The sequence below is a fragment of the Oncorhynchus clarkii genome, chromosome 32 (assembly GCF_045791955.1).
Source record: "Oncorhynchus clarkii lewisi isolate Uvic-CL-2024 chromosome 32, UVic_Ocla_1.0, whole genome shotgun sequence".
Classification (NCBI taxonomy): domain Eukaryota; kingdom Metazoa; phylum Chordata; class Actinopteri; order Salmoniformes; family Salmonidae; genus Oncorhynchus; species Oncorhynchus clarkii.
The window spans coordinates 27,774,400-27,798,428 of NC_092178.1; the positions used below are offsets into that span (position 1 = coordinate 27,774,400).

At 42.5% G+C, this 24,029-nt stretch overlaps 1 protein-coding gene across 3 annotated transcripts in view; it reads right to left on the reverse strand.

Moving 5' to 3' along the window:
* Nucleotides 1-1,242: 1,242 nt before the first annotated feature.
* Nucleotides 1,243-24,029, reverse strand: part of LOC139391654 (rho guanine nucleotide exchange factor 2-like) — a 67,219-nt gene continuing 44,432 nt past the window's right edge. For all 3 annotated transcript variants that reach the window (XM_071139056.1, XM_071139058.1, XM_071139057.1), the window contains 18 exons: nt 23,788-23,897; nt 23,303-23,446; nt 22,754-23,004; nt 22,283-22,408; nt 21,412-21,529; nt 21,054-21,130; nt 19,721-19,892; nt 19,412-19,488; nt 19,052-19,224; nt 18,482-18,549; nt 15,910-16,104; nt 11,182-11,280; nt 11,032-11,081; nt 6,929-6,970; nt 6,624-6,674; nt 5,641-5,976; nt 5,229-5,403; nt 1,243-2,819 (listed from right to left, as the gene is read on the reverse strand). In XM_071139056.1, coding sequence (XP_070995157.1) covers nt 2,746-2,819; nt 5,229-5,403; nt 5,641-5,976; nt 6,624-6,674; nt 6,929-6,970; nt 11,032-11,081; nt 11,182-11,280; nt 15,910-16,104; nt 18,482-18,549; nt 19,052-19,224; nt 19,412-19,488; nt 19,721-19,892; nt 21,054-21,130; nt 21,412-21,529; nt 22,283-22,408; nt 22,754-23,004; nt 23,303-23,446; nt 23,788-23,897 — 2,338 coding nt within the window. In that variant the 3' untranslated portion in view covers nt 1,243-2,745. The remainder of the gene's footprint in view (nt 2,820-5,228; nt 5,404-5,640; nt 5,977-6,623; nt 6,675-6,928; nt 6,971-11,031; nt 11,082-11,181; nt 11,281-15,909; nt 16,105-18,481; nt 18,550-19,051; nt 19,225-19,411; nt 19,489-19,720; nt 19,893-21,053; nt 21,131-21,411; nt 21,530-22,282; nt 22,409-22,753; nt 23,005-23,302; nt 23,447-23,787; nt 23,898-24,029) is intronic.

A 24,029-nucleotide genomic window follows, 5' to 3' on the forward strand; every position in this document is an offset into this window, starting at 1 on the left:
CCACTCCCCTTGCTCCTCTCCTGGACCACCGGAGCTTGTCTGGGCTTACAGTGCCATGGCATCCCCAACATTGGGAAATTCCAATGATAAATGGGGTGCAGGCGGGGCGTAGAGGGGCAACCACTATGCCAGCTATGGGGATATTTATACATGTTACTTGGCTGACATTCTCCCTAGGATTAGGGAGGGAGGGATAGAAAGAAACAAAAGAGGGATAGATAGATATATATAGCTAGAGAGAAAGAGACAGGTAGTGGACAAGAGTGAGAGGGTTAGCGATGGGAGAACAGAGAGAATACATGTCACATGGTCAACATTGTGTCCAGGTTTAGACTGTGAAAGGGAGGAAAAGGGAGGGAGAAAGAGAAATTAAGAGATGCCGAAGAGAGGGAGATAGAACCTGTCCAGAAACAACTTCTCATGGAGATGAGACAACTGTAAGAGAAAACGAGAGTAAGAGGGTCAGAGATGTTGACAGATGGGAGAGGAAATGAATACAAAATTGTATAGAGGAAGTTAAAAAGGTTAAAAGGGAAAAGAGATGGAGAAGGAGTAGTAAGTGTGTTGGGGTTTGATCGGTTTGACCTGGTGTTTCGGTAAAGGCATTAAGCCATCGTGAGGGGTTTAGGGGGAGGTATTTGGGGAAGCGGTGTCAGCCTACAGAGTGTGAGACAGTGGGATACTTGAGCTCAGTCCCTCCCAAAAGACAGCTGCTTTTTTACCACCGAATTGGATTGACATACTAAGGGGATCGTCAAAGTCTGATATGATGAGCTTTGGTATCCATGATTTTGATTGGTCTGTACAATGTGCCACTTTAAAGCTGAGATAGATTTGATTACCAGCATGCAGTGGTAATGCTCAGGTAAGAGCAACTGTTTTCATCACAAGGACTACCTAACACTGTCATAATAATGACATACAGATGTTAAACAGTCATGACAACTGTCACAAACCTTCACCTAGGCATACTTCCAATTAGGATAGGCATAATGCCAACACACTTACCTTAACAGTTTGTGTCAGGGGTATGATCAATTGTGGAAATAAGTCTTCATTACTACACCATCTGTTGTTTTGACAGAGGGTCCAAGTGATGTGGAGCACAAATCAGGAAGATATGACCTTTACACCAGCACAGGGTATAGTAAGAACTTGTCAAAAACAAGTGGATATGTCATCGATGCACAACTATGCCTATTGACACTATAACTTTAATATTAAAACAACTGGAGGCAAAACTTTTGGATTTGACATTCATATCTTTAGTATGGCTTTCTGTAAACCGCAATTGAATACAGTAGTTTCCTCATCAAAGACATACACAAAATCATTGCCTTTGTCATTTTCAGCCAAATTTATACACACTCTGCAAGCCAGCAAAATATGGTACAATTGTCAAATTAACAGATGACAAGAAATTACAACAAGAAAGTGTCAATTAAAGCATTTTAGTTTCAAAACAATGTAAAGGCAAATATAATGGTTGCTCGGCTGGCCGTTGCTCAAAAATAGTCTCCAAAGTCACTTGTTTAGTCCTTAACAGAGAAGACTCCATTTTATATTTCCATGTTGGCAAAAAAGTTGAATTCCCCTATCCCTCAAGGCATCTCAAAATGGATGACATGGCGCGTTGTCCTTGTTCCATTTTCCAACATCTCGGCCTTTTCTTTGTAAAGATGAAAACCAAAGCAATATTGACAGCTTTTTAAATTTTTTATATAGTCGACCAAGTCCACTGGAGTTCAACTTTTAAACTACACTGCTTATATGTAGATGCACCTGTAGTGATGCATTCTTTTGTCCATTTAGATAAAACTTTATTTCATTCTCCCTTATTGCCAGGTATTTACTTAGTAACTACATGGTAACTGCAAAATTCATTCTGGTAACTACTTGAAATGATTTGTTAACAATTGTCACTTTCCTATATTTGAGACGAAGAATCCCCAAGGTTTCTAAATAAAAACATGAGAATTAGAGTAAAATACAGTGCTACCTCTACTTCTTATACAGTCACTAATGCTTGAGGTCTTAACTTACCTGCTTAAATAATGAAGGACGGAAGAATAAATAAACAAATCATTAGCATCATAAACAGCGTTGAGAATTAGATCACCCTAATTATGGAAATGTAAAGGACTCAAGTGTGTGTGTGAGCGCGTATGACTGTGTGTGTGTTTGTGCATGTTTGTGTCTGTGTGTCATATTTGTGTTTCTGTGTGTGTCCCAGCACAAACAGCCACCTACATACGTCCGTATCCAACATCCTAATGCACAATAGCAGCTATCCAACCAATGTCATTCATTTAGTATTCCATTCACCTAAATAGACAAAAACCCATCATATTTGGTTATCCATTCCCTGCTTTTATATTTGCTGTCCATTTCTTGCATATTCTTCTTTGGAATATCACCATTGCATAACTCCCTTCCTGTTATTCACGCCACTCTAATAGGCCCTCATTGGTCCAGCATCGATTCCAAAACGGAGCAGTACATATCCAAATAATCCCAAGCAAGAAATACGAAAGAATATAACGTAAAGTCACATATTGCCACTGGTCGTGTACTGTAAAGCAAAAGCCACAGAACAAATATATAGATCTATATTTGAAAATTAATATGATACTTCCTTTTTAGTGTAAAAAGAGGAAGACTATTTCAAGTTCAGTTCTCTTGTTCTCTTCGGCCTATTTTTGAGAGTAGGGGAGGTGGGGTCCAGTCTTTGTTTCTGGAGGGTCATTAGCAATGTGACACGTCAGGCTCTCGTGGTAGTTCTGCTGTGGCTTCGCTCTCCTCTGGAATGTCCTGAAGATCTGAGAAAAGAGACAATTAACCAATTAAAAATGTACATCAAAGTTGCAAAAAAACACATGGCCTTTATTATAATTGCCATAGATAGTTGTTAATCACAGACTCTTTAGAATAGTGGCAAACAGGTTATTTTCATACAAACTTGAATGGTACTGTACTCGCTTTTGTTTCGTTGGTCTGCAGATCATTGGTGTAGTGCGTTCCTTTTCTGGCAAATACGTTAATGTGCTTTTAGCATTAGTCATCTTGGATGCTAGCCTCTCTCTTAATTTCAGCTATATATATATATATATATATTAAATTGTGGAGAGTAGAGACACCAGCACTGTAATTTCTCATCAGGGAGTAGAATAAGTGAGCTGAGTACTAGGTCTGGAAAGACATCTCCACCCACACACCTAACACTGACAGAAGCAGCGGGATGTGAGGTGTTCGCACGCGCACATAGAGAGAACATGATGTGAGAAGGGCAGCGATGGTGTGTTTGTGTGTGTGTGTGTGTGTGTCAGAAAGAGAGTTTGTGCCTCATCACAAAATCGATGTGTTATATAAAACTGTGTGTGGGCTTGCATTAGCATTATTGAGGGGACAGAGGTGAGCTCATCTCTGCTAAAGCACATCTCTGTATAATGATACTGCAGTGGGGATATCCCCTCTAGGGAATGTTACAATTCTTTATATTTTGTATATTGCTGCTTTTTGCTGTTAGAACAGAATTACTCTGTTCTGAAAGCCCTGACATGAACAACACTAAAGCATCTACAGCAGGGCCGGCGTTGAAGGCAGGCCTTAGGGAGCCTGGCCCGCCCTACCATAGAATACCTCCTGGCCCGTCCAAAGAAAATGTATGGTTGAATGAAATGTACAGTATCTAAAATAGATATATATTTTTAAAGTATTTGTTATTTGTATTTGCTATAACAGACTTATGATATATAGCCCATTTCCCGAACATATTTTATGTTAAATTAAATATGGCTCAAGTAAATATGGCTGACGGTTTTAGACCCATCATAAATGCACTATGAAGCCACGTCTCTTTTTACCATTTCACATTAACAGTGGGTTCAGAAAGTATTCATACACCTGGACTTATTCCACATTTTGTTGTGTTACAGCCTGAATTCAAAATGGATGATTAAAAAAAACAATACACCATAATGACAAAGTGAAAACATGTTTTAGACATTTTTGTATTGCAAATGAAATACAGAAATATTGATTTTACATAAATATGACTGGGTGTATTGCTACACCATTCAAAGTGTAATAACTTCACCATGCTCAAAGGAATATTCAATGTCGGCTTTTTATTACATTTTTACCCAACTACCAATAGGTGTCCTTCTTTGTGAGGCATTGGAAAACATCCCTGGTCTTTGTGGTTGAATCTGTGTTTGAAATTCACTGCTCGACTGAGGGACCTTACAGATAATTGTATGTGTGAGGTACAGAGATGAGTCCTTAATGTGACTTATTCAGCACATTTTTACTCCTGAAATTATTTAGACTTGCCAAAACAAAGGGGTTGAATAATTATTGACTCAAGACATAGCAGCTTTTAATTTTTAATTAACAAATTCACTTTGACATTATGGGGTATTGTGTGTAGGCCAGTAACAAAACATCTCAATTGAATCCATTTTAAATTCAGGTTGTTACAGAATATAGAAAAAAAATGAAGGGGTGTGAATGTCATGAGATCTTTCCATTTCTTGCACACCTCTTCCACTGACCTGCAGCCAAGCTCCCCACTCTACTCATGTACTTTATTACTTCCAGGTTTAGGGCTTTTCCCCTGTTTGTAGCAGTGCTATTCAATTTAACTGTTAGAATATCTATACATGTTTGTTATACAGCTCTACAGTCTTATTTCAGTATCTGAAAAGTTGTATTTTATTTTATGGGCTTCCATTTGCGCCAAATATGGTAGCTATCCCATTATTTACTTTTGTAAACTGATTGTAGGTAAGCAATGACCGCTGCCTAGCAACAGTCACTATGAATCTTCTAATCTTATGAATGAGCACTGCTTACGTCGGATTTAGCTACGCCGAGTCTTATTTTTGGTTAGTGCCACAGGTGTAAATTCTGATCACAACGTCGGACATAGCTAGGCCCAATCTAGCATTTATGACCAACTTTTTAAAACATTTTTAATTTTTTTTTTTACAAAGGCTGGTGCAACCGGCCCCTGGTGCCAAAATGTTACTGCAGTGTGTCAGCAAATTAGAGGTTTCTCCTATTCATCAAAGGCAAAGATACTTATAGGTTTCCGCATTCATTGGTGTCTGGTGTTAGCTAGTAACTGGCTAGCTAGGTTTTCAGCCAGCATGGAACAAGAGGGGGAAGGGTTGCCCAAAACTCATTTTATTCCATCAAGAGACATGCCAAACGTAAGATTTACACACCTCGGGGACTCTCCGAGCGCGGTGACGCTTTGGCCTCCTTCTCCTCCTCCTCCTCCTCATCTGACGTCACCTCCACATCACTGCCATCCTGATGCCCCTCCAAATGCTCGATTGACTCTTGGCTGGCCAATTTGGTGTCCGCGTTGGTTTCACTTGCTTTACGAAGGGATGGAGCCTAGGCAAGATGACAAGTGTTAAGTGGAACGACAAACCAAATCAGATTGTAACACCTACGGACAATTCATTTCTATATTTGGCTAATGTATAACCTATATTAACTCAACTCAGTTGAGTGAGAGCATATTCCCATCTTTCAGATTCTCATCTACAACAATGAGCGGGCTAAGAATCAGTGCATCCCCCTATAGTTAAGCTAAGTGCAACTACCCACAGTGCCAGTGAGTAGGTCTACCTGCTCTGAGCCTGCAGGTCCCACACAGTCAAACACGTTGGTACTGTGGACCTTCATGTCGCGGACCTGCCTCTCCAGCTGGGCTCGGGCTTTTTCGCTATCCCTCAGGCGGCCATCGGCCCCCCGCAGCCTACCCAGCTCCTCCTGCAGGAGGCTGTGTTGCCTCTGGAGCAGGGCCAGCTCCCCAATGGCTGCCCCCGTGCTGGCCTCGGCCATGCCTGCGTCACGTGACAGGGAGCGCCACACCCGTCCGGTGGGCGTGGTCGGGGCATCAACTGGCGGGCCATCAGAGCGCAGGCAGAGCTCCAGGATGGAGTCCTGCTTGATCACAGTGCCCTGGGAGAGGAGAACGAGTGTAAGATAGAAGGGAATGAAGGGAGATATGAGGAGAGTTTGAGGGTTTGAGAAACAGCTTCTATCTCCAGGCAATCAGACTGTTAAACAGTCACCACTAGACGGCCTCCGCCCTGAACTTAGTCACTGTTCTAGCCGGCTACCACCCGGTACTCTACCCTGCACCTTAGAGACTACTGGTCACTTTAATAATGTTTACATACCATTTCATCCACTTTATATGAATATACTGTATTCTAGACATGGCTAATCCTATATAAAACTTATTTAAAAAAAATTCTGGATACATTTATAGATGCCACAATAGAAAATACATTTATTTTGTTAACTGTGAGATAATGGAAGGAAAATATAACATTACTATTCAAGCAGATTAAAACAAGCAGAAACCTAAGCAGGTCTACTGTAACTAACTAAATTCTACATCAGTTGGTACGTCCTACTGTAACCTCCACAGTAAATATATGGGAGACCTGGGTCAAATATTATGTAAAATACGCTGAAATACTTGAGCTTCTCGGCACATTAAAACAAATGAAATAGTCCAGAAAATGCAAACTCAGCTAAATAAAGAATATTTGACAATTGTATTTGACTAAGGTCTGGTACAAAGAGATGCATCCACTGACCTGGAGGGCATGAAGGTGGGCACTAAGGTTGACCAGCCTCTGATACACTTCCTGAAAAACATACCATCAGTGAATACAATAAATATTATGCCAACACAATCAAGAGCAAATACCAACACCATTACTCATGATAATAGGCTATATTAGATATACACACACACACACACACACACACAAAACAAAACAAACACAACCTCCCGCCATCTCCAGCCAAATATTTCAGTGGGTTCTCTTAGCTAGTTAGCCATGTACGGATAAAGCGACAGAAGTTCCTTATGAGATTGAGTGAACATTTACTACTGTACCTCGGTTGAGGGCCTATCTCCAGCCTGATTCCCATTCCAGTCCTGGGAAATTTGAAATATTATACACTTAAATATACACTATATTTGACAATTGTCAGAAACATGTCAGAAAGCAATATCAGATTAATTGGTGTAAGAATAAATTAAATAAACGAAACACCAATTAATGCCACAGAGCTAAACTGAGAAGAGTTTCATGCAAACATAATACAGTAGACTAAAATACTTTTAAACGATAATATCTGTATGATCCTCATATCACTTGGTTTCTGTCTTTTGAAATTCAAAATTCCATTAAATGAAGCAAATGACTCACTGATTGATTGTATTATAGAATTGCTTCATATCACAAGAGAAATTCAACTCCTTCGGTGGTGAAAAATGTTTAACAAACTATACTGAACAAAAATATAAACGCAACATTTTAAGATTTCACGAAGTTACAGTTCATATAAGGAAATCAGTCAATTAAAATATATTAATTAGGCCCTAATCTATGGATTTCACATAACTGGGAATACAGATATGCATCTGTTGGTCACAGATAACTTTAAAAAATAAGTAGGGTTGCGGCTCAGAAAAACAGTCAGTATCTGGTGTGACCACCTTTTGCCTAATGCAGCGCGACACATCTCCTTCACATAGAGTTGATCTGGCTGTTGATTGTGGCCTATGGAATGTTGTCCCACTCCTTTTCAATGGCTGTGCGAAGTCGTTGGATTTTGGCGGAAACTGGAACATGCTTTCGTACACGTCGATCCGGAGCATCCCAAACATGCTCAATTGGGGACATGTCTGGTGAGAATGCAAGCCATGGAAGAACTGGGACAATTTCATCTTTGTTTCAGAACATTAAATTATCTGGAATGAGCTCTGGTGGACATTCCTGCAGTCAGCATGCCAATTGCACGCTCCCTCAAAACATGAGACATCGGTGGCATTGTGTTGTGTGACAAAACTGCACATTTTAGGGTGGCCTTTTATTGTCCCAGGACAAGATGCACCTGTTTAATGATCATGCTGTTTAATCAGCTTCTTGTCACCTGTCAGGTGGATGGATTATCTTGGCAAAGGAGAAATTATCACTAAAAAGGATGTAAACAAATTTGTCCACAATATTGGAGAGAAATACGCTTTTTGTGCATATGGAACATTTCTGGGATGTTTTATTTCAGTTCATGAAACCAACACTTTACATGTTGCGTTGATATTTTTGTTCAGTGTACTTTTCAACTTTTGCAATTAATGAATATTTGTCTAAGTAAACCAGTAGGCTTCATTGTGAAACTTTCCTATTATTGTCATGACATTTCAGAAGAGAGTTGTCAAACAGGCTCCATAAAAGAATAGTGATTGGAAAAATGGATGTTGCCATGGATACTCCACGGCACTGTTTGAAACAGAGCTGTCAAGCTATAATAACTCAGAGCGGAAGACTCGGATAACAGAAGCCTTCACTCTAAACTTCAAACATAAAGCATTAGGCATGTTCATTAGGCATGTTCATTAGGCATGTTCATTAGGCATGTTCATTAGGCACCAAACAGAAATTGGACCGAAACTATTTTTTGTTATCCATTGTAAATAGCCTAATGCAGTGGTTCCCAAACCTTTTCACTCAGGCCAGGGCTCTAGACTCGTTTTTTTCCACTGGTGGCACTAGTGCTACCAACTTTTTCAGTTGATGGCATCAGCACATGATTTGGTCACACCAATAATGACCTGACCCGTGTCCTATAATGTACCTGTATTCCATACAGAACCAGGCTAATAATGACTAGCCACCTTTTAAAGTAGCATGCCCTTGGCTTGACATCCAGGTAAATTTGCCTGTGGCACATCGGGCCGGTGCCAATGTGAAAGCGGACGATGCACAAATCTTTTAAATGTTATATTTAATGTGCGGCCTGAGCAAGTAGCCAATAATGACCTACACAAAATTACATTTGAACTTGACAATATCAGATTTACATTGATTGTTTGGTGCGCAATCTCAAAAAGAGTAATTGTTAGCAATTTTGGACAGTCACAGTTGTAGGGCACTGGTAAATTCTGTTTTCCCAGTTAGATTTTTCCAGGTTTCAGAGTTTTCCCAGATTTTCATTCTCAAAAATCCACTAACATTTGATGTTCTAAGTCCACATAAAATGCTTAAACCACACCACGAGACCACTTTGATGTCTGGGAACAATAAAACATTTTAAATTCATTTTTGGTGGGTGTAGTTTTCCTTTAATTAAATTTCACGACTAGGGACCATTGTGTTTAGCTAGTGTTTTTTTTGGTACTATACAATGTACAGTATAGGATTCATGTGATGGCAGAGTTTGCAAAATAAATGCCTCATCATGATATCATTCTGCCAGGTAGGCCTACTTTGCAGTCAACATTTAATTGGGAAGGTTTTTTGGGAAAGCCTTTAGAAATGTTCATTCAAACAGCTCATGATGATTGAACTGGGTATCGCAAAGATTCAAACAAGAATTCGGACTACATTTTTTTATGTTTCAAGCAGACAACCATTATTATCCCTCTGCCCAAGAACGCCAATGTAACCTGTCTAAATGACTATTGCCCCGTAGCACTCACATCTGTAGCCATGAAATGCTTTGAAAGGTTGGTCATGGCTCACATCAACACCATCACTTCGATTTACACACTGCCCCAACAGATCCACAGATGACGCAATCTCTATTGCCCTCCCCCACCTAGACAAAAGGAACACCTACATGAGAATGCTGTTCATTAACTACTGCTCAGCGTTCAACACCATAGTGCCCTCCAAGCTAAGGACCCTGGGATTAAACCCCTCCCTCTGCAACTGGATCCTGGACTTCCTGACGGCACACCCCCAGGTGGTGAGGGTAACCAACAACACATCCGCCACGCTGACCCTCAACACGGGGGCCATCTGGTGTGCATGCTTAGTCCCCTCCTGTACTCCCTGTTCACCCACGACTGCATGACCACGCACGACTCCAACACCATCATTAAGTTTGCCGACGACACGACGGTGATAGGCCTGATCACAGACGATGATGAGACAGCCAATAGGGAGGTCAGAGACCTTACAATGTGGTTCCAGGACAACAACCTCTCCCTCAATGTCAGCAAGACAAAAGGAGCTGATCGTGGACTACAGGTAACAGAGGGGCGTTCCCACCCCCATTGACGGGGCTGTAGTGGAGCAGGTCTAGAGCTTCAAGTTCCTCGGGGTCCACATCACTAAGGAATTATCAAGGTACACAAACACCAACACAGTAGTGAAGAGGGCATGACAATGCCTCTTCCCCTCAGGAGGCTGAAAAGACTTGGCATGGATGCTTCACTGCTTGGTATGGCAACTGATTGGCACCCGAACGCAAGGCGCTACAGAGGGTAGTGAGTACGGCCGAGCAACCTGCCATCCAGAACATATATAAAAGGTGTCAGAGCAAGGCCCAAAACATTTTCAAAGACTCCAGCCACCCATGTCATAGACTGTTCTCTGCTACCGCAAGGCAAGCGTTACCAATGCACCAAGTCTGGAACTAACAGGACCCTGAACAGCTTCTACCCCTAAGCCATAAATAATTAGTTAACCAATAGCTTCCCAGACTATCTGCATTGACCACTTTTGAATCATCACATACACTGCTGTTACTGTTTATTATCTATCCTGCCGCCTAGTCACTATCCCTACCTAGAAGTACATATCTACCTCAATTACCTCGTAACCCTGCACATCGACTTGGTACTGGTACCCCGTGTATATAGCCAAGTCATTGTTACACATTGTGTATTTATACCTTGTGTTATTATTTTTCTACTATTTATATTTTTTTCTCTCCGCATTTTTGGGAAGGGCCCGTCAGTAAGCATTTCCCTGTTAGTCTACACCTTGATTTGATTCCCCCATGTGAACCATGCTCACCATGAGTAATCTTGCCTGGGACCTGAAGAATTCTGTTAGCTTCCCGAGCTAAGGACTTGGCTTTAGCTCAGCGAGCTAAAACATTATTGTGGTGCATGGGTACCTTGGTTCTAAGCCTGGTAGACCACACTAAATGACCATGTTATTATTATTATTATAATAATATAATCATTATTATTAAGACCTTTACCTTTGCTGCTGAGCACCCGTGCATTCCATTGAGAACCACCTCCTGGCCATCTACAAACAAACAACGGTCATCAGTGGTCATCGCTCACAGTGCTATGGAGACTAGACGACTATAAGCCTTGTCATTTAATGGCATAGAGGAGTAACTCACTGATCACTAGTGCTCCCGTGTGGTTCGGGTGACCGTTGAAACTGCAGGGCAGAGGCACTGCAAAGGTGGAGCCCAGCAGTAGCTCACTCAGCCTATCCACTGGGAGACACAAATAGAGACAATACAGCATCAGTGCCTTAACAAAATGTATGGTGCGTTCATTTCAGCTCACCTGTGACAGGGTGGGTCGAGTTCACATTTTAGACCATTCCATTGGGCCTAAAGTCACATCGCCGCCCACATGGACAAGATATGGAAGAATCTAACAAAGTATTACACATGGCAGCAAATACACAAATAAGATTAATACAAAAAGAATCATGAAAATTTAAACAAGAATCTTGTATGGCAGAAGAAGAGTATTTTTACAAAAATCTAATAAGTAATCTAATAAGTATCTGTTAAGATTATCTTGATAGCACATTGGTAGTATCCAGTGACAAATATAAAAACTAAGCAGGGCTTGGTTAGAACCCTGGATGGGGGACCAAAGGGATAGCTGTAGGTAAATCAACTGTCCAGTAGGAGGTGCTGCCCAGCCTATTGCTTTTTTAACCATGCAAACTCGTATATTAAAATATAAAACATTTCTGATAGGGGCCTCCCGGGTGGCGCAGTGGTTAAGGGCGCTGTACTGCAGTGCCAGCTGTGCCATCAGAGTCCCTGGGTTTGCGCCCAGGCTCTGTCGTAACCGGCCGCAACCGGGAGGTCCGTGGGGCGACGCACAATTGGCCTAGCGTCGCCCGGGTTAGGGAGGGCTTGGTCGGTAGGGGTGTCCTTGTCTCATCGCGCACCAGCGACTCCTGTGGCGGGCTGGGCGCAGTGTGCGCTAACCAAGGAGGCCAGGTGCACGGTGTTTCCTCCGGCGCATTGGTGCGGCTGGCTTCCGGGTTGGATGCGTGCTGTGTTAAGAAGCAGTGCGGCTTGGTTGGGTTGTGTATCGGAGGACGCATGACTTTCAACCTTCGTCTCTCCCGAGCCCGTACGGGAGTTGTAGCGATGAGACAAGATAGTAGCTACTAGAACAATTGGATACCACGAAATTGGGGAGAAAAAAGGGTAACAATTTTTAAAAAATAATAAAAAAAAAACATTTCTGATAGTAATTATCATGATTTTTTATGTATTGTCTAATAAAAACAATGTGAAACCAACAACAACGGTTAGAACATACACTTTTCTTATAATAATCGTTGTTGCTCATACATTTCCCAATTTTATTGTAGGTCTAAACTAGATCACCTGATTCATCTATTCAAGGGCTTGATGATCAGCGACGAGTTGAATCTGCTGTGCTAGCTCTGGAATAGATCAAATACATGGAAAAGCTGGGGGTCCCCGGGCAGAGGTTTGAGAACCACTAACATAAGGCAAAACATATCAAAATCTTACCAGATACTTAGATTTGTTTTGTACAAATTACTTTCTTCTGCCATACAAGATTAGATGTTTATGATTCTTTTCCATATGGGCGGGCAAGCTAAAACAAAATGTACCTTATTAAAGCCACACTCTAAATAAAGAATCATAAGCACCCAATGACATTTCAAATGCATATAAAACCTTCTATGATATAGTGCTCAAGGAATGACATTCCATGAGAGAAACATTAGCCTAGGGGTTGACAGCCACTTCAAATTCATAAACATACACATGATACCCACACTGAGGACTACTGTGTGTAGGGTGGAAACTGGACAACTGTACATGTCAATCAATGTTTGGGTGATGATGAGTTAACGGTTTGCTGTTTGTGTAAATGTAGCCACAGTGCCTTCAGAAAGTATTCACACCCCTGTATTTAAAATAGATTACATTTAGATTTGTTGTCAATGGCCTACACCCAATAATGTCAAAGTGGAATTATGTTTTACATTATTTTTGAATAACTACCTCATCTCTGTACCCCTCACATACAATTATCTGTAAAGTCCCTCAGTCGAGCAGTGAATTTCAAACACAGAATCAACCACAAATACCAGGAAGATGCCCTTCTTTGCCTTGCAAAGGTAGAAGGTTTCTATTGATAGAAAAAAGGCATACATTTGAGCATGGTGAAGTTATTAATTACACTTTAGATGGTGTATCAATACAGTGAGTCACAACAAAGATGCAGGCGGTCCTTCCTACCTCAGTTGCCAGAGAGGAAGGAAACCGCTCAGGGATTTCCCAATGAGGCCGATGCTGATTTTTAAAACAGTTACAGAGGGGCAGCAGGTAGCCTAGCAGATGAGTGCTTTGGGCCAGTAACCGAAAGGCTGCTGATTCAAATCCCATGATGATGTGGACGTCTATTAAGACACCCGTTGATTAAGGCATGTGGAAGACACATTTCCGTTGAATGCATTCAGTTGTGCAACTGACTAGGTATACCCTTTCCCTTATGGCTAAGAAAACTGAGGATGTATCAACATTGTAGTTACTCCACAATAATAACCTAATTGACAGAGTGAAAAGGAAGCCTGTACAGAATAAAATTTATTCCAAAACCGTGCATCCTGTTTTCAACAAGGCATCAAAGTAATACTGTAAAAAAGGTGGCAAAGCAATTCACTTTTTGTGCTGAATACAAAGTGTTATGTTTGGGGCAAATCCAATACATTATGGAGTACCACTCTCCATATTTTCACGCAGAGTGGGTGGCTGTATCATGTTATGGGTATGCTTGTAATAGTTAAGGACTGGGGTGTTTTTCAGGATAAAGAAATTAACTAAATGGAGCTAAGCAAAGGATAAGTCCTAGAGGAAAACCTGGTTCAGTCTTGCTTTCCACCAGACACTGGGAGATGAAGTCACCTTTTCGGAAAGACAACAACCTAAAACACAAAACCAAATCTACATTGGAGATGCTTACCAAAAAGACAGTGAATATTCCTGATATGGCTGAGATACCGTTTTGACTTAAATCTACTGGTTGTCTAGCAAGGACAGAGCTTGAAGAATAAAATAAAAAACCATGTGCAGGTTGCACAATCCAGGTGTGGAAATCTCTTCAAGACTTACCCAGAAAAACTCACAGCTGTAATCGCTGCCTAGGTTAGTATTATAAAGTATTGATTCAGGGGTGTTAATACTTATGTTAAATGAGATTTCTCTTTCATTTTCAATTAAACATTTTTTTTAAAATTGTATTGTGTATAGATGGGTGATAAAAACATATGTAATCCATTTTAAATGCAGGCTTTAACAACACAATGTGGACTAAGTCAAGGGGTATGAATACTTTCTGAAGGCACTGTACAAGGCTTTGAAAAATAAGTTCCTTCTCAGAGGACAATTAAACATATCTATAATTGTACAGACAGTACACAATTCTAATGTCTGTTTGACAGTTCCAAGTGAAGTAAAACCGTAATGTAAGCCAACCAATGGCCTTCTATGGAGGGAACTTTGAAGTCAGTCATCTGAAATGTATGGTATGTTTGGCAACTGAGCCACCACCTGGCAGCTATTTTGTGCCAACACATTGCACATGCATCCGTTGAATAATGAGGAAAGTAATAGCAACAGTTGATTGCCAAGTACAACCCGAGAACATGGCAACTTTGAAGTATCGTTGAAGTCAGTTAACACTAGAACCGTTAAAGCAGTCATTTGAACTGCTCATGAATTTATTTATTCTTAAAGTCATGCCCCATTCCGTCCTTGACTTTTCCTAAATAAGTCCATATAACACACTGTGGATGTTAGAATCTAATATCACAAACAGAACTGGAGTTATGAACAGTTTTAGAAGGGGAATATCATTTTTTGAATGGTTTTCCCACAATGCCACTCCTTCTCCCGACAGTAGGGCCTGCTCCCCTCCTTCTCCCGACATGAAGGTGCCGTGCCCAGTTGATAATCACCCCAATAATTGCCTCGAAACGGAACCTCAACTCGTTTCACACAAATAACGACAGATTAAATAAATGAAGTAAAGTATGATGGGGGATAAAAGGGAGAATGGATGAGTTGATGAGAGAGGGGAAGCAAACGATGCATAATTATGTAATCACCAATTGTGAATGAAGAACAGGGCTTGCCATTCTATTGTATTAGTATATTCTAGTTATAATCTCAAAATGGCACTTACCCTATATCAGTCCACCAAATCCACGCAGTTTTATCAGTCTACTCTGGCCTACACAGTGAGAGGGTGCAGAATTTATAACGGCAAGAAGACCAAGACGAATGGATGCATGTGCTGCGTTAGCGTTGCTACAAAGTCCAAATGAAAACGACTCAGATGGTGGGGAAGAAATGAACCATTGACATCTCTGATGATTACTTTTCGGATTCTGAGCCTCAGTCTGAAACTACACCTCAGATGTCAAAAAAGCCAAAACAGTGCGCACCTTACAAGTGCCCGCGCCCCCACCAAAAGAAACTGTAGTGGAACGGTGAGACAGGAGAAAGGAAGAGATGGCAATGCTAAGAGTCCATTATGAGCACAAAATGTAAATCACTGAGAGAACAGATCTTATATCTCAAGAAAAAAACATCAGCAATACACTCACAAGCTTTCGTTGTGGCATGGACATGCTCCAACTGATGCCATTGCATGAAGAAGCACACCATGTAAGCACGAGCTGACTATTTGACGGCTGCCATAGCAACACTTAAATTCATTATAATTCCATCACGCTTTTGTGCTGATTTTCTTGAAACTGAGAAACTTGCTCTCCATCCTTCTGTCTATTACCCTACCTATCTTCTTCACTTTCTCCCCCACCACCAACCCCTCACCCTCTGCGATGGCGTCCATGAGCAGTCTCTCGCCGAGCGGCACCTGGGGCATGTCAGCCCGGAACAGGTTCCGGGAGTTGGGGCCCCCCGGCAGCATGATCTCCTGGCCCCCTGTCACCTCGGCCAGGTCCGAGAACAGGGTGACTCGCTCCTGGAGCAGCTCCAGCACCTCCCGGTCCTTCTGCTGGATGTCCGCTGGAAGGAGAGATGAAGGTAGAGAAAGGAAGATGGAATGGATGGGGGCGGGGCGGGGAAAGAGATGGAGTAGAGAGAAAGAGGGAAAGAGGAGAGAGAAAGAGGGAAGGAAAAGGAGAAAGAGAGGGAAAGAGGAGAGAAGGAAAACCTGACATGATGCTCCTCCTTAAGACCTCGACTTAAAAGTGGGGGGCAATCATATTCACACATTGTTCAGTTGGATGTCAGCTATAAGAGATTGTGAGAGATAGCGAGAGAAGGGGAAGAAGGGAGAGAGGGAAGTGCAGGAGTACAAGTGAGCAAGAAAGATTGTAGTCAGAGAGAGAGAGTGACCAAGAGAGAGCAAGAGTGAAAATGAGAGAGAGAAAGCCTGTGATGTATAGACTGAGTTTGATGAGATCCTCCACTGAGCCTGAGTAGGAGTCAGGCTTCGCACTTATCCTCCTACACACAGAGCGAGAACTGCACATTGTACTGTAAGCCCCATGTAGAGGGAAAGATGGGGGGTGGGGAACGAAGAGGAAAGGAGAGAGAGAGAGATTGAAAGGAAAGGATGGGGATTGAGGGATTGATAAAGAGAACGATGGAGGTAGAAAGGAAGAGAGAGGATAGTGTAGAGAAGAAGTGAAATATGGAGTTCCTATGTGCAAACACTTTAGATTTTACGTAGGTATAAACACATCAAAGTTTATTGGCCGCGTACAAAGATTTGCAGGCTTTATAGCAGGTGCAGCAAATTGGTTAAGTTACTAGCTCCAACAGTGCAGTAGAATGTTTGTATTGTATTTGCGGGACAATCAAAAATCAAGACATGATCCAGAATATTAATGTGGTGAGTACACAGTGAGTAAACAACAGAATATGATGTGACCAGCGATCAATGACTATACATACACATGGTGCATAAGTCTCAAGGTGAAGGGCAAAGTATGGCAGGTAGATGGCTAGTGATGGCTGTTCAACAGTCAAATGGCCTGGAGATAGCTGTTTTTCAGTCTCTCGGACCCGGCTTTGATGCCCATGTACTGTCTGTATGCAAGATGGTGAACAGACCGTGACTCGGTCGGCGGAGGTCCTTGATGATCTTCTTGGACTTCCTTCAACATGGAGTGCTGTAAATGTCCTGGAGGGCAGGAATGCACCACCCTCTGGAGAGCTATGTGGTTGAGGTAGGTGCAATTGCCATACTAGGCGGTGATGCAGCCCAACAGAATGCTCTTAATGGTGCATCTGTAGAAGTTTGTGAGGGTCTTGGGGGCCATGCTGAATTTCTTCAGCCTTCTTCAGCCTCCCTGCGACAATGCCTTTACCAAGGTGTCGGTGTGCTTGGACCATTTCAGGTCATCAGTGATGTTCACGCCAAGGAACTTGACGCTTTTGGCCCTCTCTATTGCGGCCCTGTCGATGTGGATGGGGGTGTGCTCTCTCTTCGGTCTCCTGTAGTCCACATTCAGCTCCTTCTGGTTTTTTTTTACATTGAGGGAGAGGTTATTTTCCTGGCACCTCCCTGTAGGCTGTCTCATCATTTTTGGTAATCAGGCCTACCACGGGAGAATTTTCTTCAGATTTCCTGCGGCCTCAGGATATGTGGTTTCCAGTTTGCTCAAAGTCCTGTATAGCTCCTTGAGTGCCTCCGTGGTGTCGGCTTGAGGGGGGATATAAACGGCCATGACAAAAACCGTCAAAATCGGCATTTGATGGAGAGGTTTTCCAGATGGGGAGAACAAAAGGTTTACATTTTTTATACGTAGCCACAATCACACCATGAGTTATTAATCATGAAACATACACGTCCACCTTTGCTTTTCCCGGAGAGTTCTTTCTTCCTGTCCGCATGATATACGGAGAAGCAAAACAGACTGTGTGGACGGAGAAGGTGTAGCTGGGGAGAGCCATATCTCTGTAAGACAAATTATGTTATAATCTTGTGTCCTTCTGGAAGGAGATCCTCACCCTGAGCTCGTCTATCTTATTGTCCAGAGACAGTATATTAGCAAGTAATATACTCAGAAGCAGTAGGTAGTTTGTCCTTCTACTGACTAGAACGACAGCTCTCCTAGCTCTCCTTCGGCGGAATCTTTTTGGTAAATCACCCGGGATGAATGGAACTGCTTTGTGTAACCCAAACAAAGGGTTCAGGTCTGGGAAGTCAAATTTGTGGTCCAGAAGTTATTGTTGGTTATAGGAAATTATACCATAATAAAAGACATTTAAAAAAAAGAAATAATACAAAAAGCGAAATACTGCAAAGTTGGATCTAGTAATAGGGCTGCCGTGTCTGTCCGCGTAATCTGGCCATCTCTACATTACATATTGATCTGTATGAGTGTGTGTGTGTGAGTGTGTGTGTGTGTGTGTGTGTGTGTTCATTGCTGACCTTTCAGTCGTCTCAGAAGGGCCTTGTCTTCAGTCTCTATGAGTGGGAACTCTTCCCTGGAAGGACAACTGCAGAGACAGATTTTTTTTGAGTATATGAGTGGTGTGTGTGTATATGAGTGGTGTGTGTGTGTATATATGAGTGGTGTGTGTGTATATATGAGTGGTGTGTGTGTGTATATATATATATATATATATATATATATATATATATATATATATATATATATATATATATATATATATATATATATATATATATATATATATATATATATATGAGTGGTGTGTGTGTATATATGAGTGGTGTGTGTGTATATATATATATATATATGAGTGGTGTGTGTGTATATATGAGTGGTGTGTGTGTATATATGAGTGGTGTGTGTGTATATATGAGTGGTGTGTGTGTATATATGAGTGGTGTGTGTATATATGAGTGGTCTGTCTGTCAGACCACTCATACCACACCACTCATATACTGTCTGTCTGTCTGTCTGTCTGTCTGTCTGTCTGTCTGTCTGTCTGTCTGTCTGTCTGTCTGTCTGTCTGTCTGTCTGTCTGTCTGTACCTCCTGACAGTGTGTTGTATGAGGCGTATCCAGGTGTTCTTGTCATCTTTCGAGGCAGCATGGACCTCATACATCTCCGGAGGAGAGGAGTCACTGATGAGGAAGAGCCCTCGCTCCTGATTGGCTATCTCCCTAATCATGAGGTTCTGCAGGGAGAGGACCGGAGACTTGTCCTGCAAAGAGGGAGAGAGGAGAGAAAGAAGGAGAGCTGCTATATTCCCTGACGTCCCCATACGGTATATTAAATTGTGACAAAACAAGTCTCTATATACACACACACACAAGTGTTTTTGTTTGTCATTGTGTGAGTGAGAGAGAGAGAGAGTGTAAGCGCGCGCGCGTGTGTGTGTTTGTACTTACTAGACAAGGGAAGATGAACCTCTGGTCTTTCTCCTGTAGGAACACTAGGATGTCTGTCATCAGCAGGACCTGCACATCTAAACACACACGCATGCACACGCACACAAAATAGAAACCACCTTTAAAACATGGTTAAACAACATGTTTTGGGGATAGTTCCATCACCTACAAACTTCTGTGACAAATTAAGCTAATGGAGGCTGGTTTCCATGTGTTTGATACTGTTAATACATCCATTCCACTCAAGCCATTACAAATAGCCTGTCCTTAGCCACACATACAGACCCTTCAACACACACAGACACACACCTTTGAGCCTGGACCCAGGGGTTTTCCAGAGCAGCATTCCCTCATGGATGAGTCTCCTGCGGAGCAACTCTCCTCCTCTGAACAGGCCACCGTCCCTCACCTTGGCCTCGGCGCGAGGGTCCAGCCTGGCCCGGATCTCCTGCAGCCTCTGGGTCCGCTCAAGCTCCATCACCTGGACAGCAGGGTCATGTTCATTAGGCACTGAATGGAAGCAAATGGACTGAAACAGGGAGGGACTACCTGGACTTGTCCAATGAGAATCATCCATTTACATGCCCTAATGCAGTGGTTCCCAAACTGTGGTGGGTGCGAGGGGTCGGCAGGGGAGGGGGTCCCTCCCTCCATAAAATGTAATAATATACACTATATATACAGAAAAGTATGTGGCCACCCCATCAAATTAGTATATTCAGCTATTTCAGCATGTCAGTTTGTCAAATTTCTGCCCTGCTACAGCTGTACTGGTCAACTGTAAGTGCTGTTATTTTGAAGTGGAAACATCTAGGAGCAACAACGGCTCAGCCGCGAAGTGGTAGGCCACACAAGCTCACAAAACGGGACAGCCGAGTTCTGAATAACGTCAGCACAAGAACTGTTCTGTGCGAGCTTCATGAAATGGGCTTCCATAGCCGAGCAGCCGCACACAAGCCTAAGATCACCATGTGCAATGCCAAGTTTCGGCTGGAGTGGTGTAAAGCAGTGGAAACACGTTCTCTGGATTGATTAATCACACTTCACCACCTGGCAGTCCGAAGGACGAATCTGGGTATGGTGGATGCCAGGAGAATGCTACCTGCCCCAAAGCATAGTGTCAACTGTAAAGTTTGGTGGAGAAGGAATAATGGTCTGGGGCTGTTTTTCATGGTTTGGGCTAGGCCCCTTAGTTCCAGTGAAGGGAAATCTTAACACTTTTCTGTGCACCCCATGACAAAATGTGTAGAATTGCTGAAAAAAAGCTTTAAACCTGCAAAATTCTCTCCACCAACATGAGGGGTGTGAACAGTTTGTGTCATGAACAGTGCTTGTGCCCATAGAAATAGACATGGTGCAGGATGTTCCCCAATGCTGGAAGGGCCCCCCCCCCAAGGGGAACCCCTGCCCTAATGAACACAAACCTGGTTCACAATAGTGTCAGTGTGCAATGTATTTTCTGCACAATGTAATTGCCACTTTCTCATGGACATAGTAAAAGGACGGGTTTATAGATAGTGGCAAGTCAAAATGGCGTCCTTTATTTTAATCTGACTAACAGGTGTTAGTTCATGTCAGAATTGATCTCAGTAATAACCTGAGTAAATCAAACTATTAATGGATTAATAGAGGAGGAAAGCACCTGCTGGTCCACTGAGGTGAGTAGCTCCCTGATCTGAGTCAGAGACTGGGCCAGACAGGAGGCCTCCTCTTCATTGTCTGGTTAAGGGAGCGAGAAAGAGAGAGGGTTATAAGGGGGTTAGACATTAATAGTAGTGCTGTTTTTTTACCGTGCTCAGTCATTGCCTTTAAACCCTGCTTTTAGTTAGTTCTGAGGAACCTCGTCTCATGATATAAAAAGCTGGCATAGTTTGGCTATATTTTTGATACCCCACGTTATATTTAGCTTCCCCCAACAATATATTTAATTCTAATGTGAGCATAACTTATCACCCTCGTTCCTGGTTCCATTTGCTTTATTCACGGGGTCCTGTTCTCACCCTTGGTGTTGTCAAGGATACGCTGGATGAGTACGGGGTACTTGGTGATACGCTGTGTGACCAACAGGATGCACTCCTGGACGCCATGGCGACGCAACAGGTGACCCCGACACACCCGCTGAATAGAGAGCGGGAAAGAGAGATTAAAGATGAGACAGAAGGGAGAGAAAGTGAGAGGGAAAGATAGAGTTAGTGTGAAAGAGAGCGCGAGAGAGTGAGAGGGAAAGATAGTGTGAAAGAGAGCACGAGAGAGTGAGAGGGAAAGATAGAGTTAGTGTGAAAGAGAGAGTGAGAGAGAAAGAGTGAAACAGCAGGAGAAAGGAAGACATGAATATGAACAAGACAAAAAGAGGTGAGGAAAAACAGGAAAGGCAGCAAACAGAAAGATCGATGGAAAACAACAAATATTTGTGTTTTGTAACGCAATCAAGAGCAAATCATTTTTTTTCACCGGAATTATGGAGATATCAATTGATATGAATGACACACCCTCAAAACTAGCTTGAAGAGCTTTAAATCTAAATAGGAGATAAAACATACCATTTACAATATAAAAAGTACGTGCACACGAACATTTCCATTGGCCTATTGTTCTTTCTCTGTGCCCCCTCTCTCACTCTGCTAAGGAATATGAAACTACCAAATAGCATGATCATCACAAGTAAGACTTCAGTAGTGGTGACAAAAAAATTACATAAACACAAAAGCTCTCCCTCGGTCTCAGTTGTTCACTCTATCCCCATCTCAATTCAATGTTTTTATTGACATGAAATACATTCTGTGAATATTGCCAAAACATTCCAAAAAAGTTTCAGAAGTAAAAAAAATGTCAAAGTCACATCTCTTGTTTTTCTCTCTCCCTCGGTCTTACCCGTATGAAGTACTGGAACCGCTTGTCTCTGGCCAGCAGCTCCTTGTACAGCTTGACAGCCTTCAGGTGGCGGCTGCAGAACTCAGCGTAGGTCTTCCTCATCTCGTCAGCACACTGGCCCGAGAACTGAGAGAAACAATCCGTCAATCAATCAATAAATCAAATCAAATCTACTTAAAGTACCCTGGCCTAGACCCCAAAGACCAATCAAAAGCAGAGTGGCTAAGATAAACTCCCTAGAAGGAAGAAACCTTGAGAGGAACCAGGGGAGGACCATACTCCTCTGTTTGTACAGTGTAGTTAAGATTACGTATGACAATAAAGGCCAGATAGGTTTTGAAAAGAATGAATGATCCACTAGGATGGTAAATGTATAGATCACATATTTTATTTTGTAATTATTCTTAACCTTTATTTAACTAGGCAAGTCAGTTACATAAGGCAGTGGGTATAATTCCCATGTCTTTCTACCTGTTCCAGTAGCACATCTCCCAGCTGATGGATAGTGAAGTTGTAGGTGCTGCCAGGCTGTAGGCTGTGGTTGCGCCGGGTGAGCAGCTGTGCCAGGAAGCGGGCATGTATAGCGGTGAGACGGTCGAGGCAGGGGAAGATGGCGTGCACCACGCCCGGCTCAAGCTGCACCTCCTCCAGCATGCCCTGGCGGAACACCCTCTCCATGATGCGCAGCGTCCGCACATGGTGCAGCTCTGTCTGGATCAACTCTGAGGAAGACAGAAACGCAAAGAAAGAGTCGATTATGTAACATCTGGCGAATATTTTGCTCTGTTCATAACCTGCCAGAAACACGTAGAACACACATGACAATTTGGGAGGACGCACAGGGTCAGCTGCACCCCTGGAGCTATGTCGGGGTTAGGTACCTTGCTCAAGGGCACAACAGTAGTCAAATGTGGCCATCTGAAAGAAGTAGCACCCTCCAGTTGCCACTTTTTCGTTGCCCAGCCCATGGCCTTTTCACCACAAAAGGAAAGAAGTTCAAGTGCATGTCACTGCTCTCACCATAGATGACGTCCTGCCGCTTGATAATGTCTTTGCGATGCGTCTGCAGGTAGCCCGAGTCCACCGCCATGCTCCATGAGTCCGCCTCAAAATCCCGCCCCTCAATCTCCATTTCCTCCAGCATGGAGGTGTAGTACTCTTCCCCTGAGAGAGGAAAAAACATTCATCCAGCGTAAACAACAAATGGACAAAAACAGACCATCAATGCCTCAAATGTTCACAGTTCTAAAGTTGCTCCTAACAATCTATCGTTTTTTCTTATCACTTTCAAGGTAGACATGGACATGACAGTTGCCAATATCCATTTTAGGTTATTTTCCGAATCCCTGAGTCTTTCCCTACATAACGGATGCAACCTTGTCCCAGACACAAAGACTTGCATAAGCTACACAATCTGTGCGTCTAGACTTAAGATCAATAGCAAATACAGAGCACAAATAGCCCACATTCAATCTCAGGAAGGCACAACCATATCACTGTCTTACCCTCATCGTTGAGCGACTCCATGGACATGGCTCTGTTCCTGAAGTTGAGCGAGTCTGTGGACTGGGACAGGATCCTGCGCAGCCCCAAGGGAGAGTCATCATTCAGGTTCCTATGTAGAGGCAAGGACGTGGACACACACACACAGACAAAAACACACACATATATATACACATGCACCAAGAAACATGTATAATATACACATGCAGGTACAGTATACACACACAGAAATCATCAACATAAA